Genomic DNA, 20,342 nt, shown 5'->3' with positions numbered 1-20,342 from the left:
AATCCACTTAGAGCAAATATTGATATGCTACACACAGAAACTGATTCAATTATAAGACAAATCAGCCTCAGACTACACACTAAGAATTTTCTGTTCACTGTTTTAAAAACTCACCGTCTTCACTGTTCTTTTCTGTTTTACAAAAACCCAGGATAACCTATCAATTGCTCTAGCTAAATGATATTTAACAATTGAAATTAAGCAGTGGTTTTGCAATCTAATAGCCAAAATAAAGAAACTGGTGGTGGCTAAAAAGCAGACATATCAATGACATCTCTAAGCTATATTCATATTCAAATTAGCTGAATCACAAGGTAAATTTCTTCTGTGTTGTATCACCCTAGAGTAACATGAATATGTTCTGAATAGCATCTTTTCCTCATCTACTTACTCTATGGCTAAATAAGAATTCCTGATGAATAAAAGATATGAAAGAAAAATTTACAGAAGAAATACAAATGACTAATGTGAAAAGCAGTCACAGTAATCCAAGAAATGAAAAAGAACAGAGATGGTTTTGGCCAGTTATAGGAGCACAGATTATCACTGTTTTAATAAAAATGGGCAGGGCAATGGGGGGTTGACTGGTTCGGCCTTTCTGGGAAAAAATCTGGCAATATGTACAAAACTTTTAAAAAGTGTTCATAACTCTCTGACAAGGTGGTTTTCCTTCCAGAATTCTACAATAAGGAAATAATAGGTAGAGTCAAGAATACATAAGACTGTCCAGAGTTAATTATAATAAAGCAAAATTGGCAACAAATGTCCAGCAGTTATATTATAACCCAACTGTCAGACAAAATATTATGCAGACACTGAAGTTAAATCATTCAACCAGAGGAAGAGGTTGAACAAGATGAGCAGAAAAGGGTAAAGCTTTCTCTTATCTTGAGAGGGAAGGACAAAGTGATTATTATTATTTTTTAAATATTTTTTAATGCTTAAAGGGTTTGTTTATTTGTTTTGAGACAAAGTCTCACTCTGTCGCTCAGGCTGGAGTGCAGTGGCATGATCTCAACTCACTGCAACCTCCGCCTCCTGGATTCAAGCGATTCTCCTGCCTCGGCCTCCCAAGTAGCTGGGACTACATGTGCCCGCCACCATGCCCAGACAATTTTTGTATTTAGTAGAGACAGGGTTTCGCCATGTTGGTCAGGGTGGTCTCCAACCCTTGACCTCAGGTGATCTGCATGCCTCGGCCTCCCTAAGTGCTGGGATTACAGGCGTGAGCCTCCACGCCCGACCTAAATAAATAATTCTTAATGTGTATTTATGAGGTTGTGAAGTATAAAAGGGATCCACAAGAATGTATCCAAGAAGGATCTCAATTTTATGAAAACAAAAATTATATACACATTTTTAAAATACCCAAATGAAAAATAACTATTAACAAAGGTTATCTCTGGGTAATAGTATTATAGATAATTTTAGAATTCTTCCTTCCCTTTTTATTTTTCCCATACGCTCTATCAAAGTCATACGTACTTTTTATAATCCAGGTGAAAAAGTTGACATGGAAACTTACTGTGCGGTTTCTAATGAACAGAAAAACCTTCTGGGTCTGTTGTGGTCCACTGATAATATCTGGAAAACAGGCTGCTTCTTGAGAAGTCATCCGGTCATGAGGAAGTCGGCTCTGGAAAGCTGCGCCCTCCACACCTAACGAAGAAAGCAAAGGACATCTAGGAAAAGTTCAAGTGAATACAAAATGGGTAGTGATGATGCTTAAATTCCTTTGCCTCACTCAAAGACTGACCTTATTAAAAAATTTTCAATTGTCTCAAAAGCTAAAACTTCCTTAGATATTAGCCACTTGGTTGAGCTTAACATTCCAAAGTTTATACTTTACTGAGTGAAACAACTACCTTATGAGACAAAGCATTTAAAATAGTTTCTTCGTCCATAAAATAACTTCATTATATTAGATGATCTAATTAAAATTAGCACTACTGACAGGTGTACAGTAAATTTTAAAACTAAAGAACCAGAATAAAGGAAAATGCACTAACAGGAAAGCAAAAGAAGCTGTGGAGTGAAAAACACAATCACATGCCTTCTTTTAGGATTACAGCATGAAACAGAAAGATGACTTTAATAATCAACAGCAGAAAATCACAATCTCATCAACAGTATCATCCATTAGTAATCATAATTCAACGCTGGCAAGCAGTGAGAGAAATTAAGCAGACAACAATAAGACAGAAGAATGCAAGCAATTTACCTTCTCTGGCAGAAACATTAGAAATGCTTTACTATATACTACAAATATTACTATGTATACTCTATAACACATATACATATAGTGTATACATACACTATATACTGCAAGTAAAATATGTTATTTTTTTTCTTTTTTTTTTTTGAATGAAGTTTTGCTCTTATTGCCCAGGCTGGAGTGTAGTGGTGAGATCTCGGCTCACTGCAACCTCCGCCTCCTGGGTTCAAGTGATTCTCCTGCCTCAGCCTCCCGAGTAGCTGGGATTACAGGCACATGCCACCATGCCTGGCTAATTTTTTGTATTTTTAGTAGAGACAGGGTTTCACCATTGTTGGCCAGGCTTGACTCGAACTCCTGACCTCAGGTGATCTACCCGCCTCAACCTCCCAAAAAATATGTTATTTTCAAACTCTTAATTAACTGGGTATTGTCTTGATAATTTTATAAATTTGTGGATAAGTACACCTTTATAAGGTGATCTTAAAAACACAAGCACAACAAATGCAAATGTATTTATAAGATCACCTTACAGATGCACTTATCACACCAGCTTATAAAACTATCAAGACTAAATTTAAAGAGTTTCAAAATTCCATACCATTTAATTATATATAAGTAACAAAATAGGCACCAGATATCCATATATAATCTTTTTTTTTTTTTTTTTGAGAGGGAGTCTCACTCTGTCGCCCAGGCTGGAGCGCAATGGCGTGATCTCGGCTCACTGCAACCTCTGCCACCTGGGGTCAAGCAATTCTCTTGCCTCAGCCTCCCAAGTAGCTGGGACTACAGGAATGCACAACCATGCCTGGCTAATTTTTTTTGTATTCTTTGTAGAGATAGGGTTTCCCCATGTTGGCTAGGCTAGTCTGGAACTCCTGGCCTCAAGTGATCCACCCACCTCAGCCTCCCAAAGTGCTGGGATTACAGGAGTGAGCCACCCTGCTCAGCTATATATAATTATTTTAAAGCACATAAAACAGAAGTTGGAAGCACTGATAATGGAAGCAAAACTAATGCTAAAGTATTAGTAAGATTAGGAGAATTAAAAAAACAAGGCAGGTAAAGATGTAACTTAGAAAATTATAGCTAAGCTATCAAGGAGTCTGTTTCCACAAGACATTCATGTGGCAAACACTACCTAGAAAAAAATGATGTTTAACAAGTGGTCAAGCAAAAATACCTAATGCTAATTATGGGCCACATATTAAGAAATACTGTTCTTAGAGACAAGGAGGAAAAGCTATCCATTTACTGTAGATAATGAGGGCATAAACACTGTGTCTCACGTTACTAAATCAAATCAACAATCCTTACATTTAATTAATCCATAGCTAAAATTAAAGACTGTCAGGACAATTTATTCTTGGGCCAAAAAAAAAAAAAAAAAAAGGAAAAATAGTAAAAAGCCATATTATAGGTGGAGCATGAAATTAAGGCAAGAAAAGAAGAAATGCTTACTATTGTGGATACAGTTTATTTCAGTAATGTGAAATTTTCTATACCACATGGCTTTGATGTCCCCAGCCCCCATTCCCAAATCAAAATAAATAAAAACTGAAAACAAAACAAAAAACCAAGACTAAAAATATCTCACATTATAAGGAACTTATCTACATTAATTCTGAGTATCTGAACCAAGTATCTCTAAACAGGCTACTTCTTGGTATAATTCATAAGTATATACTATTAACATGAAAATGATCTCTATTAAATTCCACGTCTCCCTGCCAAAAATGGTAGTTTTCTTTCTTAGCTATATTATCTTCTATACATTTAGTAAGTAGTCATTGAACTCCTACTGCAAAATATTATTTTTCAATGACAGAAAAATCATGTAGGATATATACCAAATTTTATAATACATTGGGCTCCTCATTACAAATGTTCTTTTTTTTGGCGAGGGGAAGGACAGCGTCTCCCTCTGTTGTCCAGGCTCCTGGAGTGCAGGGGCGCAATCTCACACTGCAACCTTTGCCTCCTGAGCTCAAGTAGCTGGGCTGCCCCGGCCTCCCAAGTAGCTGCGACTACAGGTGCAAGCCATTATGTCTAATGTCTAATTTTTTTTATATTTTGTGAAGATGGTGTTTCACCATGTTGCCCAGGCTGGTCTCAAACTCTTGAGCTCAAGCAATACACCATCTCGGCCTCCCAAAGTGCCGGGATTACAGGAATGAGCCAATGCTCCTGGCCTCAGATGTTCTCATCAAAAATCACTCTAATGTAGTTGGCTAATTTGGGGAATTTTTGAGAACATGTAATGATTAAGAAATGTTATTTATATTTTCAAAGTATTTTTAAATCAAACATCATAAGTTTAAACAAACGAATTTAAAGAAACTAAACATGGTGACATTAATGTATGCTTGGAATAATATTCTTCTCCGTCTCTATCTTATAAACAGCATCTAAGAAAACTAGCTATTCTCAATACTCTGATATCATTTTTAAAATGAAAAATGGTCTCTAAAAACTCTCAATAATTATTTCCTTCCCTTTAGTGTTTAGGGATACTTATTTTAAGGAATGAAGACCATTATCAAAACCAGGGTGAAAAGCCTGCAAGATAAAAAGCTAACCTTTTCTTTAAGAAAAAAAAAAATGTATGTTAATTTGTAACCTAAACTGTTGAGAAGCTAAAACATCCTTCTTATAGGATAGTACCAAAATGAAGTAATAGACACCACTTTGGATAATCTAACTCATGAGTACCTATCTCTTTTAGAGGAAAAATCTTTTAGAATACAAATGATTTTAATAACATCCTAAAAGTACCAACAGTACACATAATTCACAAGTAATTTACACTTGGCTCTGATAGTTTTGTACTTCAGTGTTTGTGTTTTCCATTAAGTAATGGAATCTGGTATTCTGAAAATTTAGAATGTTTCCAAAACGTTGTCTTTGAAACATTCAAAAATTAATATAAAGCTCCAAGGTTGCCTAAATACCAGTCTTACCTTCTGTTCAGTTCCTTCCTGCTCACCACGTTTATACAGGAAATTCCAGCATCACCATCCAGAATGCAGTCACTCTCAAGAAGAATTGCCCTTTCTAACGGTCTGACTGGCTTATACTTTCTCTGAATACATAGTAAATGTAGTTAAATATTTGAAGGAATAATTTAGACCTTTTGAAGTAGGTTAATTAGAAGGAGAAAAAGCGGGAGAGGCAGGTGAGATGACAGGTCCTCTATTCCATTAAATCATTTCCTCCTGATTCTGGTAAGATATAGGTAACATCTTGACTGCAATAAGGTAACAGAGATATTAAAAATTAACAAAGAAAAGAAGGCCTCCATGAGAGTTACTTGCCTTTGATTTTTTATATCAAGTAGGTAACTATAATCAGATTTCTAGCATGAAAACAAAAGCCTGATGGGATCTACATATTAAAGACTTTACTTAAAATGAGAAAACTAGAGATGTATCATATCAAGTCCTAGAATAGTTTTAAAATAAAAAGAATAAGGAATAGCGGGAGGTGAGAGAAAATGAAAAGAGAATTATACAACCTCCTATAATTCAGATTTTTTAATTTCTAGGGCAAACACTATTTTAAAGGATTTTAAGGGTGTAAGGAATAGTCTTTGCACTAAGAAGCAAGATCCCTGGGTTCTCCTTCTCCAGAACTGCTCGTGTATTGCTGGTCAATCTATTTAACTTCTTTGGGTTTCAGATCCTAATCCATAAATAAGGGAGATACAATACTGTTTGAAGGCAGGAAGTTAGACAAGATGACCTCAAGTTCTCTTCTAGCTCTAAGATTTAGGATGTGTATACCAACTTGAGGTGGATTTTAAGAAGTCAAGATATGATCCTGGCACCAAGATACCCATGAGGGTCATCTGGCTTCATTAAGAGAAGAATGTTGATCTCTTACAAGTACATTTCTAACCCTGATTGATCATTTCACAAATGCATACTTCTGAACATGACATACCCAAAGAGAGGTATTGAAGGGTTTAGAACAGTCACCATCATTCCTGGAAACACTCAAAATTCATGTTCTACTAACAGTAATCAGCAGCACCACTGTTTTATATGAAAGTCTGCTTTCACTTTCAGCAATATATGATACTGTTTACTTATGCAAAAGAGCAGTCACACACACACACACACACACACACACACAAAACAGAAACAAAAAACAGGAAAATTCAATCTCTTTCTTCAAGATTAAGACTCTAAAGGCCATCCCTGATCTTCAACAGTTCCATGGAAGATCTAATTGTGTGTCATTTGATGAAAAGCATTCTTGAAGGTTTATATGCCACAGATATAGACTCTGAACAGGGTTTAATTCTGCTGAGATAACCATGTACTGATTATCAACCAGAAATCCTTGGGACAACATTTTTAAAAGTCTTCTCCTAACATTCTGGATCCCCTAACTACTAATTGCTGTATTAACAATGAACTATCTTTAATTCGAGAGAGTAAAATACAAATAATTCCAGGACCTGTTATATGCAAATAAAGCAGACTTAAGACAGTTGAAAAGTAACAACCTTCAAAAGTGAAGTAGCACCTATTCCAATTCTATCAAAATGTATCTATGAACCAGTTTTGAGCAACTGGAACAAAAACATCCTTCAAGAGACAAAGGATGAAATCCAGATACGTTATTTTGGATTGCTGGGATAAATTTTAACTGTTCCAGATGGTGGCCCCTATAAATTCTTTACTTTTTCCTAGAAGTAAAAATCTCATACTGTTTGGTCTGAACAGAAAAAGTATTTCAAACAGACTTTTCAAAAGACATTTTTCACAGGAGAAACAAAATGTTTAAACTGAAGAATGATTAACTATGTAATGTTAACTAAAAAAAGGTACCCAATACCATGTAACAACCATTTTTAAAAAGATGTCACTTGCCCATGTAGTTCCTCTGACTAGTCCTAGAATGCCTCTCAGTCCTTTGTGTTTTTAACTTTTGAGCCTGCGGCTTTTCCTCTCTGTGTGTACTGCTGTATTTCTCTTAAGGGCCCCATGATTCCTAAGTCTATGTTTTATATCATGTTTACTATTAATATAAAGGCTGCTGGGGAGAAAAGTACCCGCCATCTCCTCGAAAACACAAAGAGTGGAGGGCTGAGATCGGCCTGAGGACTTCAAAAGGTTTTGCTTGCCTTTGTTCTCGCTACACTCTCTACTACTACACTACTATGTCCTGTGGGTTACATTTCACCTGCGCTTCTGGCTAAAATGTGGATACCACAGCCAAAAACACTTGCAAGCATCAATTCCTACTTGGCGGCTCTTGCTACTAAGTGGCAAGCATCTAATGCCACCCTCACCTGATGCTTGGCCGTCTCCATACCCTCCAGAACTGTCGTCTTGAAGTCCTCCTGCTTGCCCTGTGGAAGGAAAGAGGAGAACTCAGGGACCTTACTCCATAAATTAGGATAATATCTGGACATAAAGGCCTAATAGTTGGTGACTCATGAATTGGCCACCAACTAGTAAACCCATATTCAGAGAGCTCCTTCTTCTGGAATCAAGGCCCAGGGAATTACATCATAGTCTTCCAAATTCTGGTCAGGAAGTTTCAACTTTACATGCTGATTCTTGTTGAAAGGCAGTGGAACAAAGTACATAGTATTTTTAATCACTAAATCCTTGCTGTCGGTCTTATTTAATATTAATAGTCTGGATGGGGGAAAATGGATTCCAAGTGTCTTTTACTAACAGCTGCTAGACTGGAAATGGAGGTGACATAGACTCTAGAATCTGGTGTTGCAATTCAGCATCAACTTAATATCCATTTAACTTTCTAATTTTAATGAAAAATTCTCTCCTTCTCTTCAAAGTAGGGAGTATAATTAAAAGACTCAGTCTCCAAAGAAGTTTCATTTACTGTACACAGTAGACACTACTACAGTTAAATATGCCAGTACTTCCTAAATAAAACTAAAGAATACATAATAAGACACTCTGTGTGCTTGTGCCAAGTACTGTAGATAAACACACACTTGTGGCAACACACAGAAAGGCAGGCAAGATGTTGAATCTTTTACTTCATGCTACATAATAAGCTTTGTTAAGAAATTTTCGTCACTGATTAATATGTAGAAGTAACTTCAAGAAAAGAATCAAAGCTTGAAAATTCAATCTGAAAAAGAATAGACTGTCTTCTGAACTCTTCCAAAATCTATCATCAAGACAGATGCCATGATGCTCTTAAGCTTCTAGTCACCTGGTACAATATAGGAAAATGAGTGTGATCTTTGGAAGATATAAAACACCACCTCCCAATGATCTAAATAACTCAGACAAGCTTCATTAAACAGTTTATTTTAAAATATATACCCCAATAAGAAAGCAGATTGATTATTCCACCATTTGAGTTAGAAGGGAACAACAAAGAGAATAAAAAGATACTTAGATATAAGACATTATTTCTGATAATGATATTAGAATGTGTTGCTAGAAGATATATGCCCTGTTATGAAGATAGAATAGAATCTCATTCTAAACTCATTTTACTATGCTCTCGTCTGAAGGGTCCTTTAGGTTCAAGAACGTTATGCTTCTCAGACAAGGCCCAAGGTATACCTGTTTATAGCCCTTGGAAAAAGGCATACAATCATGAAGAGATCATCAGGTTACTAAATCCAATCTGAAAACTTATCTTGAAAATACAGGTCCTATGTTTTAAACTCTACTATAAACTTAAAATCAGATATATTCATTCTTAGTAAATTCTGACTTTATTCATAAAATATATTTTGTAGAGCTGGGTACAGTGGCTCAGGCCTGTAATCCGAGCACTTTGGGAGGCTGAGGCGGGCGGATCACTTGAGGTCAGGAGTTCAAGACCAGCCTAGTCAACATGGTGAAATCTCGTTTCTACTAAAAACACAAAAGTTAGCCAGGTGTGGTGGCGCTCGCCTGTAATCCCAGCTACTCGGGAGGCTGAGGCAGGAGAATCGCTTGAATCTGGGAGGCAGAGGCTGCAGTAAGTCAAGGTCGCGCCATTGCACTCCAGCCTGGGCGACAGAGCGAGACTCCATCTCAAAATAATAATAACAATAATAATAAATTTCATAGGGTTTTAAAAAATGTTGCCATTGTTTTGTTTGGTTCCAAATAAAACCAAGCTGGATCAGAAAACTGAATTGTATTTGGGGAAGAAAGGGAGCAGCGAGGGACTCAGAACAATGAAACAAATAGTTTCCAAGAATCACACTTAAGATTAGGAATAATATAGCTGTTATCTTTCAAATTATGTTTCTGACTTGGCAAAAATAGAAGTAACAGTCTCCTGTCATGAAGGTATTTCACCACTAAAAACTTAGATTAAAAACAGCAAAAAACCAAAAAAACAAAAAACACACACTTTGAAGTGAGCCTAAGCCTGAATTACTTTATCTTTCCTAATCCTATCGTTTTCCTTCTTTTCCAACTATAACATGTCATACAATAAACTCATTAATTTAACCTACAGGTAGCTCTTGGCTGATTTTTGTGTGTGAATCAATGGTGCTCTGATTCACAAAAACAGACGGATTTCTTACCCCTGACTTGCATACTCAATAGGTCAACGAGAACAAAAGGGCAACAAGGTAGTCTTTTTTGGCTTCTGATTTTGAAGAAAGGAATTTAAAAACTTCTTAAAAAGATACTTTTTTTTTAATTTAAAAAAATACAGGGAAAATATAGAAAATATTCAATACCCTGCAAAGATTTTTAAAGGGGATCCCATAACAACAAAATGTCAAAAAAGAAATGAAACTCCAGGCCGGGAACGGTGGCTCACGCCTGTAATCCCGGCACTTTGGGAGGCCGAGGCGGGTGGATCGTGAGGTCAGGAGTTTGAGACTAGCCTGACCAACATGGTGAAACCCTGTCTCTACTAAAAATACAAAAATTAGCCAGGGGTTATGGCATGCGCCTGTAATCCCAGCTACTCAGGAAGCTGAGGCAGGAGAATCGCTTGAGCCCGGGAGGTGGAGGCTGCAGTGAGCCGAGACTGTACCACTGCACTCCAGCCTAGGCAACACAGCAAGACTCCGTCTCAAAAAAAAAATAAAAAGGGAAACTCCAAAGTATTATTTAAGCAGAAGAGTAGAAGAAAACCAAGCAGAAGGTTCCATATAACATAAGAAATGATGGAAAACAAAATTTAAAAATGCTTAAAATTAAATTAAGAAACATGATATTTATCTCTTGATGATGGTTTAACTTGTCTGGAAATAAAGAATGAAGTTATTATTTTCACTCCAATCATACTCGAGAGTACTCTGAAGGTGCCTACTTCTCCAAAGACAACTGAAAGATCATCTTTACTAGCAGTCTATTATGGACCAATTCTTGAACATTTTCTTAAAAACAGCAAATATACAATACTGCTTGCAGCTAACTTTTCATCCAGGTAGTCTCTGATTATGATATATATAAAATCCCTTATTCATCTGCTCTTTGAGTCTTTCCAGCCTAGGACTCTGTTTCTGATAGTGGCTCAGAAGGCAAGTAGTGCTGTTAGCTTTCCATGAGTACAAATTCAAAACAGAAAATGAAAATATTCAAAAGCAACTTTGTAGTATCACCTCGATTTTGGCACCTCTACACAAGAAACTCCCTTTTGTTTTTATCCCAAACCACCAAACCTACAAAAGAGTCCTCAAGCTTGATGTAGAGACTCTTTTTCATTTTTAAATTATTTTTAGAGAGACAAGGTCTTGCTCTGTCGCCCAGGGTGGAGTACAGTGGTTCATCATAGTTCGCTGTAACCTTGAACTCCTGGGCTCAAGGGATCGATCCTCTTGCCTCAGCCTCCTGAGTAGCTAGGACTATAGGCATGTGCCACCATATCTGGCTAATTTTTTTTTTTTTTGTAGAGACAGGTTCTCGATATGTTGCCCAGGCTGTTTTTGAACTCCTAGCCTCTCACTTCAGCCTCTCAAAGCACTCAGATTATGAGCGTGAGCCACCACAATCGGCCTAAAGTAGAGACTCTTCATACAGCTTATTTGTACACAGCTACTCCAAATTGAAAATGAAGATCTTTTTGGTTTATCTTACATAACAGCCTTTCAGTTGACTTCAGACCTTCAGAGCTAAGAGTCCTTCTTGAACCGTGAAGTATTGTAGTTATAATCACATTACTGAATGTTTTCTCATCTGAATTAAAATAAGAGATCACTCTTCCAACATCTTAAAAGGAAGTCTATGTTGACTTTCAAATGCTTTTATCTGGCAAACAAACAAGAAGGTGAAAATTACTGGTTGGTTGTTTCCAGAAACAGATTCACATTTTGACTAGTTTCTTGGAATCACATTCAAATTGTAAACATTTTAAGAAACTTCTAAATCTAGGAAGCAACGATTTTCCGATACAAGATAAATTTATCAAAATGACCAAATTTATGGAATAAAAGTGAATGCCAACCTACTGATTTCAATTGAATTTAATAAATTAGCAGGTGAAAGAAACATTTCAAAAGTTAAAGCCAACTTGGAATATGTGTCTCTACCGTATTAAGACACTAATTGAGTTTCTTATTTAATAAACAATGTTTACTATATCTACCCCAAAACTGCAAAGCACAAATACAAAAGTAGAATAGGTAGACTCTCTGTTTTCAAAGAGTTTACAACCTAGTTGAGAAAAGATGAAAAATATCTACAAGGAAACTTTTGTTATTGTTAAGAAACAAGAAGCTGACACAGTCTTGGAAAACCAGGGAAGCTTTCAGAACAATTCCCAAGAGATCTGGATAGACTACGAGGCAGTGAAACCACCACTATGGTCCAGATCATTTACAAAGATAAAGAGAAAAGCACAGACATGGTATGTGCAGAGGACTGCACAGTACCTACTTACAGAAGGAGATGGTCTGAAAAAGCAGTGGGAGATCAAGTGGATTGGTAAAACAAGCCCTTTCCAGTACCCAAACCTGAATGTGATTTTAGTAGTAATGGAGGAAAACTGTGTGATCTTTGGCACAAAGACAGCACAACAAATGCTATTTTAGTTAAACTAATCTGGCCACCTTGTACGAGATGGATTAGAGGGAAAACCCAGATAAAGGAGATCCAATTGAAAAGCTATTGAAATAATTTACATACAAGTTGAAATTCACTAGAAAAAGGTGACAGTAAAAACGGGTAAGGCCTAACAAATGAAAAAGACTGTGCACAGTAAGATGTACGACTTTACAACAGACTTGGTAAAAGGGATAAAGAACTTTCAGGATGACTCTAGGGTTTTAAGTTCAGAAGACTAGTAATGCTACTAACAAAATGGGAAATTTGGGAAACCGGCTAATACAATTAAGTGGAAACGTTCTAAAGATGGCTGGAAACTAAAGAATAGAACTCAGAAGTAAGAACGTAGCTAAAAGACTTTAAGATAGCATGGAGGTAATAATAGGCTCAGAGAATTTGAAGCAGTCATAAATGCATGATTAATCTCATGAAGATAAGGAAAGTCACAGTTCCAAAGAGGAATTAACAGTGGCTCACACCTGTAATCCCAGTGCTTTGGGAGAGACCAAGTCAGGAGGATCACTTGAGACAAGGAGTTCAAGATCAGCCTGAGCAGCATTCAAAATGAAATTATGAGTTTCAACTAGAATAGCAATCCCTGGGTTACAGTACCATTTAAAATATTGAACTAAAACAGCTTTCTTAAGGTTTAGAAAAAAAGAAAAATTGTTTTGCTTGAGGTAGGAGCTTGCCTGGAACTTCCACTGAACTGCTGAAAGAACAATACCACCACAGATTTGTGCTTGAAGACTTCCGCTGGGTAGTAGTAGCAAGGATCCCATCAAAAGAAAGTAAAAGGCCCTACAAGCTAGGGAGAAATGCAAAGCTTTAGAAGCCAATGGAAAGAATTTACTTTTTCACATATTATTTCCCTCCACATTCCATAGTAGAAATTTTCCTGATCCTTATTTTGCTGCAGTCTTGGTTTGTGTTCACTTTTCAAAATGTTCCAGAGAAAGCTTACATTTCAGATGTTACGTTGTCCAACTACCAAGCTTAAGGTGTGTCTGGTTAATAACAAAGCTTACAAAACATTTCTTATAACTCGACAGCCGATGCAAGAATTTCAATTATATTATTCTCTTGAGGAAAGAAAAAAAACTGTTAGAAAGTCCCAAAGTCATCTGTCATTCTCATGATGTAACATAAAATATCAAGATTTAAGTTACACACACACACACACACACGCGAACAGTTCCAGATGCTTAAAAAGTTATCTATTTCATAAGTGACTCATTACTGAAAATGGCCTACCACCAACACTTTCCCAAAGTAAGATAGTATGTGTGTCTGTCTGGTCTAAAGCTGCCCTAAATTTTTTTCTAAATAAAACACCAATCCACCCTATTCTTGGTTCAATTAACTCTGTTTAATAAACACAAGATGTTTATACACAAAGGTGGATTTCACATTTTCTCATTTGATTCTCATAACAAGTCTCATTTTGTAGATGAGAAAATCCTCAAAAAGTATCTTGTTCTTCTATTACAACATGATCAGACCCAATAAATGATGGCAACAAAAAGAATTCAAATAAATTATAAAAATAAAGGTGATCAGCTAAACAAATTACTATTTTGCCTTAATAAAAAGTACAACAAAATAACCAATGAAATGACTTCATTAAGAAAAGCAGGTCAATCTCTCAAAGACCAAACATAAACTTGTAGCATCTGATTAAAGGGTTCTTTATCAGCCAAAAGTAGTAAACAGTTAAAAAATCAAGGATCTAAAACTGCTTCATCCTTTCATGTTTAACACAAAATTTCAAAACCCAATTTTAGGGAGAAACATTATTTAAAAACAGCTTCTGAGAGATCTATTGTACAACATGGTGACTATAATTAATCACAATACATTGTATTCTTGAAAAATGTCAAGAAAGTGGGTAAGTGTTGTCACCACAAAAATGATAACCATGTGGGGTAACGCATGTTTATCAGCTAAATTTGGTCATTCTGCAATGTATTTATACTTCAAAACATCATGCTGTACATAATAAATACAATCTTATTTATCAATTAAAAAATAACTTCTGAGTTCTCACCATACTTTCTATATATTTTTATTGTAGTTTCTTCATTGTAGCTACTTATTAACATCTGTAACCCTAAACTGAACTGCAAATTCTTTTTTTTTTTTTTGAGACAGGGTCTCACTCTATCACCCAGGCTGGAGTGCAGTGGTACAATCCCGGCTCACTGCAACCTCTGCCTCTCAGGATTAAGCGATTCTAGTGCCTCAGCCTCCTGAGTAGCTGAGATTACAGACATGTGTCACCACTCCCAGCTAATTTTTGTATTTTTAAAAATTTTTTTTAAGTAGAGACGGGGTTTCACCATGTTGGCTGGGCTGGTCTCGCGCTCCTGGCCTCAGTTGATCCACATGCTTTGGCCTCCCTAAGTGCTGGGATTACAGGAATGCACCACAACACCCAGCCACTGGACAACAAATTATTTGCAGGAGGATGTAATCTTTCTCTTTGAACCCTTATAATCCAGCACTGTGACTGCAACAAAATAATTATCATTGTACAATAATATATGTAGAATAAAGTCAATGAGGAACTACCACATTTGGGGGAAATCTTAATTTTTGTAGAAAATGCCTCATTTATTTTTTTAAAAATTTGCCCTCCATACTACCAATTCTCTACTCTTCACCCTTCCTACCTCTATATGCCTCTAGAATTTTTATATTGATATCACACTTGAGTATTTTGCTTTCCATTATGCATTTATGTCTACATTTGTGTCTCATACTAGGCTATAAATTATCTGAGAGTGGGGACCATGTGTTGTATAGCATATTTGTCTTGATCTATTCATAGTGCCTCAAAATATAAGAACGTAAGAATTCTGTTGAATTACTTTTTCAGTCTGTCACTTTTTTTCCTTAGCCCTCCAGTAAATTTTGGAGCATAGATCACTGAAATGATGTTGTTATTCAAAAAAGGCAGGGAGGCAGGGAGAGGGTGGCAAGAGAACTAACCCTATGCCTATTTTCTGAATGTATGCATCATACTTCATATAATGAGAACTCAAATGATTTCGGGCATTTATTTTATACTAGCATGTCAAAATGACAACACAGACAACTCTGTCAGGAATGAACTCCCTAGTCACTTCTGGTAAACCTATAAAACAGGGTCTCCTGCTGGGCTTGGGGATGTAATAGAATCCTATCATCTTCCCTGTGGTGGTAATCTGAGTTAATTCTCACTAAACCTGAAAGCTAGCCCTTCTCTCTGGTTCCATTTGTAGGCATGGAGAGAGAAATCAGAGAGAAAAGCCTGAGATTAGCCACTTGAGAATAGTTACAGCATGATTTTAAAAAAAACAAAGTGGTTCACCTGAACTCTGGCCATTACTATTCATGCTGCCAAACCCAGTGCTTGGCAACCACCACCCACGGCTGTACTGACTGCACTCAGTATGACTGTCTCACAGGAAGAGATCAGAGTACCTTACAAACAAAGAACTATACTAATATAAGGTGAAAATATTAGTATCGTTTATTTTTTTTCTTTTAAAGTAAGAAAATTAATCTTCAACTCTTCTCTGGTCAAATTCTATTATGCCAAGTTCTATAGAATAGTCTAAAAGATACCGCCTTTTAATACTTGCTCTACTAAATAATTCATCAAATTTTTGGTCCTCAATCTTTTGTTATATGAAATTTTCATTATAACAGCATTTGTGATCAAATTTCATTGAATCTTTAAATTCTTCTACCCATAAATTGTGTATTTTCTGTAATTCAGTATTTTTACTAATTCAGGTTAACATCACCTTTTAGGTAAATTTTAAAAATACTTTCAACCTACAGTATGATTATTATGTGAACAAGCCCCCAAATCTATTAGAACCACACAAAATTGTTTACCATACCTTTATCTCACATAAATGATTTTTGTTAATTTATTTAACAGCCAAACTGGGCGTGGTGGCTCACACCTGTAACCCCAGCACTTTGGAGGCTGAGGCAGGTGGATCACCTGAGGTCAGGAGTTCGAGACCAGCCTGGCCAACATGGAGAAACCTCATCTCCACTAAAAATACAAAATTAGCTGGGCATGGTGGTGCATGCCTGTAACCCCAGCTACTCGGGAGGCTAAGCCAGAATTGCTTGAACCAGGGAGGTGGAGGTTGTGGTGAGCTGAGATCGCGCCATTGCACTCAAGCCTAGGAAAACTCCGTCTCAAAACAAACAAACAAACAAACAAACAAACAAAAACAGCCTACATGTCTTTAAAAACACATACCTACAAACTTTTAAAATTACCACATATAACAGAGAAGAGGGCTTCCTCTGGTACAAATAAGAATATAAACAAGAAGATAAAGTGATTCTTCCCATGGTCATTCATAAAATAAATTATAATACAGACTTGTTAACCAATCACATTTAACAAAATCTATTTGAAGAGTTAACCAATAACTTAATGGAAGCCTCTGAGCTTCATTAGAGTCTTAAGTATTAGGACATCACAGAGCCTAGAAAAATGATATACACACTCACATGCATATACACACAGACACAAGCACACTTCTGATGTCTCTACTGAGAAATCCATTAACTTGAAGAAGGCTTGAGAAAGGCATCTTAATAACCCATTTCAAATTTCCTTTTATTTATTTTAGAATAAGTTTCCATGAAAGTCTTAGGCTATGTACAACTAAGTTACTTCTAACTCAGAATATATCTTGAGTTCTCTAGTGAAAAGTTACCCAATACAAAATTTAAATCCAGGAACTAACTAGTAAGATTTTTCTGGTAAATTCTAACTGCTGAAAGGCAGCGGAGGGAAAAAAAAATTGAATCATGTTTCCATATGAAAATAAAAAAGCCAAGTGTTGGAGAATCAGTTAATACAGGAATATAAAACTCACTGAGGAAAATAATGTAATGTACACAGGGTAACAATCTGAGCAAAGACAGGAAAAAGGCATTTCTCCAAAAAATAAAAGGTACTTTACCAGGGGACTATTATTCTAAATCAATGAAGTCCAACTGAAGGAGATTTGATTCTATTTTATAAACTCTCCACTATTATGTGACACTGCTAGTAACCAAACACACTCAATTCCGAAGACAACCTGTTCAAGTTTAGTTGGCATGACCTAGAAAAACTTCCATCTTCACAGAAAAGGTACTAGGAAACCAAGTAAAACCATCATGTGTTAAAACAAATAAATGCAAAAGTATAGTAAATATAAAAATGCATGGAAATGTTTAGGAAAACAAAATGAGGTAGTTTTTAAATATAAACAGTAATATTTGGTATGAAAAATCCATTATTTACCCATTTTGACTACCATAGGACTACAATGCCACATTAAGTTATGGTCAAAAATTGACAAATCTAAAAACAATATTTAGGTCAACAGAGACAACTTCCTTCCAATTAAATAAGTTCAATCAGACCAACAAAAACACCCAAACTTTTTCTTTCCATAAAAATTCAACTTTGATATTAAGAACATTTTTCCACTGACCAATAGTCTATCTCTCCAATCTCCGCTTCTTTACTCCCTTAGTTCACCCTTAGCATGAGATTGGTCTTTCCAAAAACATATTTCAGAATAACCTCCCTTGCTCAAAAAACCTCAGGGCTACCGCTGACACTCCTAATGCTCAAATTCCTTAGCCTGGCTTAGTCAACCAAGGCTATTCACAATACGGCTCCCATCTTTCTGGCTTCCTCTCAGTACTCTCCCAGAGGAACCTTATTCAGTCAATTTGACCCACTGACTTCAGGATACCTTGTGCTTTCATAATTAACAAAGTATTTTCTTCCTGTTAAGATTAACACACTGCAGAAAGCAAAGCAAAAATTTCTAAACAAATTTAAAAGTTGGTAAGAATGAAATGTATGCAAATATTACTTTTTTGTTTTGTTTTTTGGATTTTTTTTTGAGGCGGAGTCTTGCTCTCACAAAGACTGGAGTGCAGTGGCACGATCTCAGATCACTGCAACCTCTGCCTCCTGGGTTCAAGCAATTCTCCTGCCTCAGCCTCCCAAGTAGCTGGGATTACAGGCACGCACCACCACATCTGGCTAATTTTTATATTTTTAGTGGAGACATGGCCAGGCTGGTCTCGAACCCCTGACCTCAGGTGATCCACGCGCCTCAGCCTCTCCAAGTGCTGGGAGCCACTGCGCCTGGCCCTTACCCATAATTTTTGACAGAATAAGTTAATTCCTAGTGATTGCCTTATAAAAAAAACTGAGAACAAGAAACGGTTTGGTAAAGAAACAAACCCACAGGCCCGGCATGGTGGCTCATGTCGGTAATCCCAGCACTGTGGGAGACCGAGGCGGGCCAACATGGTGAAACCCTGTCTCTACTAAAAATGCAAAACTTAGCCGGGCGTGGTAGCGCACGTCCATAATTCCAGCTACTCAGGGGGCTGAGGCAGGAGAATCACTTAAACCCAGGAGGCGGAGGTTGCAGTGAGCCGAGATCATGCCGATGCACTCCAGTCTGGGTAACAGAGCGAGACTCTGTCTCCAAAAAAATAAAAATGAAACAAACCTACATCTTCTCTCAAGCTTTTAATATAGTCATATAGCAATGCTTCCATTCAATTTTTGACTAAAAACTTTTGCAAAAGATGATAAGACGAAAGACTTAGAAACCCTGGACAGTGTCCAAATATTTAACTTACCTGATAACATTTTATGATTCACCATCAGGACCCAATCTATTGCTAAACTACATAAGCAGTTTAGGCTAATAAGTTGACACTTTTTCCAGGGAAAGTACATCCCTAATTCACCCCAGAAATTTTCAGAATCATTAAGTTGTTTTAAAGGAAAAATCACTATTCTCATAACCACAAACAATATATTAGCAAGTTTTGGCTGTTATCACATCTCTAAGCACTGAAGACATCCTCAACTTAAAATTTCAACTTCCCCCCAAAAACAAAGATAACTTAAACTAAACCACTGCATTATAATTAACTACAACACAATAAAGACAGCTCCTAAATCCTAAATCCTTTTGTTAAGACATTTACTTTTTGTGGGAACAACACCTGACATTTATGAAATTAAAAACAAACAAACAAACAAAAAACGCTTTCAGAAAAAAGCAAACAGCAACACCAAGACATGGTTTAAAATTTTCAAAGAAACGCTTATCAACTTGGAACCTATGGTAAATCAATTATTTACTGGAGACACAACCACACAACAAAGGTGAGGCAGCATCTGAGATATCAGATCATCAATGCATAATACTTAGAGCCCTTGAACTAAAAAGTCAGTCCACTCTTGAGCTACCACAGACATTAAAACGGTTATCCCCAAGTATCTCATTAGCAGGTCTACAGCAAAGGTAGAAGAAAGGTAAGAACCAAAAAGAACACAGAAGAAAAAAGCACAGGGTGAAGGGAAAGGTTGGAGGTAAGAACAGAAAGAACAGAGATAAATGTGTAAGACTAGAAAGAGGAAGAAGAAAAATGAAAAATGAGAGAAGGTGTAAAGTAAAAAGGCAGCTACACTTGCCCGGGGAACATTAGCCCCAAAAGTAATATACTACTGAAATTAGAAACCTTCAAACAAGGAGTTGCCCAATAAATCATTTTAAGAAAGTTTTAGGAAAACCACTCTTCTTAGAAAACCCCTGACTTTCGAATGAACTAAAACCAGAATCTAATCTATCTTTTTTTCTGAATGTTCTCAAACTGTATTCCTTTAGTACACTTTATTACAGTCCTATAAATTATAAATTTGATTTTTAAGTTTTAGCCAGACTTTGATAAGCTCCAAACCTAAGTAACACTTGACTGGTAATGCCCTCAAGTGAAGCATCAGTACTTCTGGTAATTCACAGTAACACCATAGGGGAGAAAACCCTTAAAAAAAAGAGGCTAAAACAAAAGATAAAACATCTTAAATGAAGTATGTCTTAATCTGGGTACCTATGAAAGTCACGCAAGACACAGCAGATGGGGTCTGAAACCACCATTTTGTTTTTAAAAGGTACAGGACTAAAAGAACCAGAGAGATGTGTGGGTCTGAAGCTATTCGAAATATAAAACTTATTTCAAGAGGAGGAACTTAGTAAAAATTCAAAGTCAAACAGAGTAAATAAAATGTCATTAAGGGCACGAGATACAAA

At 36.4% G+C, this 20,342-nt stretch overlaps 1 protein-coding gene across 2 annotated transcripts in view; it reads right to left on the bottom strand.

Annotated features, from left to right (window-relative positions):
- Nucleotides 1–20,342, bottom strand: part of KDM1A (lysine demethylase 1A) — a 65,431-nt gene that overhangs the window by 32,272 nt on the left and 12,817 nt on the right. The window contains exons 3-4 of one of the 2 annotated variants that reach the window (XM_003891299.4): nucleotides 7,518–7,577; nucleotides 1,526–1,659 (exon numbers count right to left, since the gene is read on the bottom strand). In XM_003891299.4, coding sequence (XP_003891348.1) covers nucleotides 1,526–1,659; nucleotides 7,518–7,577 — 194 coding nt within the window. The remainder of the gene's footprint in view (nucleotides 1–1,525; nucleotides 1,660–7,517; nucleotides 7,578–20,342) is intronic. The other variant, XM_003891298.4, reaches the window with a different exon arrangement.

Source organism: Papio anubis, chromosome 1 (genome assembly GCF_008728515.1).
Source record: "Papio anubis isolate 15944 chromosome 1, Panubis1.0, whole genome shotgun sequence".
NCBI classification, from domain to species: Eukaryota; Metazoa; Chordata; class Mammalia; order Primates; family Cercopithecidae; genus Papio; species Papio anubis.
Note: the sequence above shows the minus strand (reverse complement) of the source record. Positions and strands in the feature narration are given on the sequence as shown.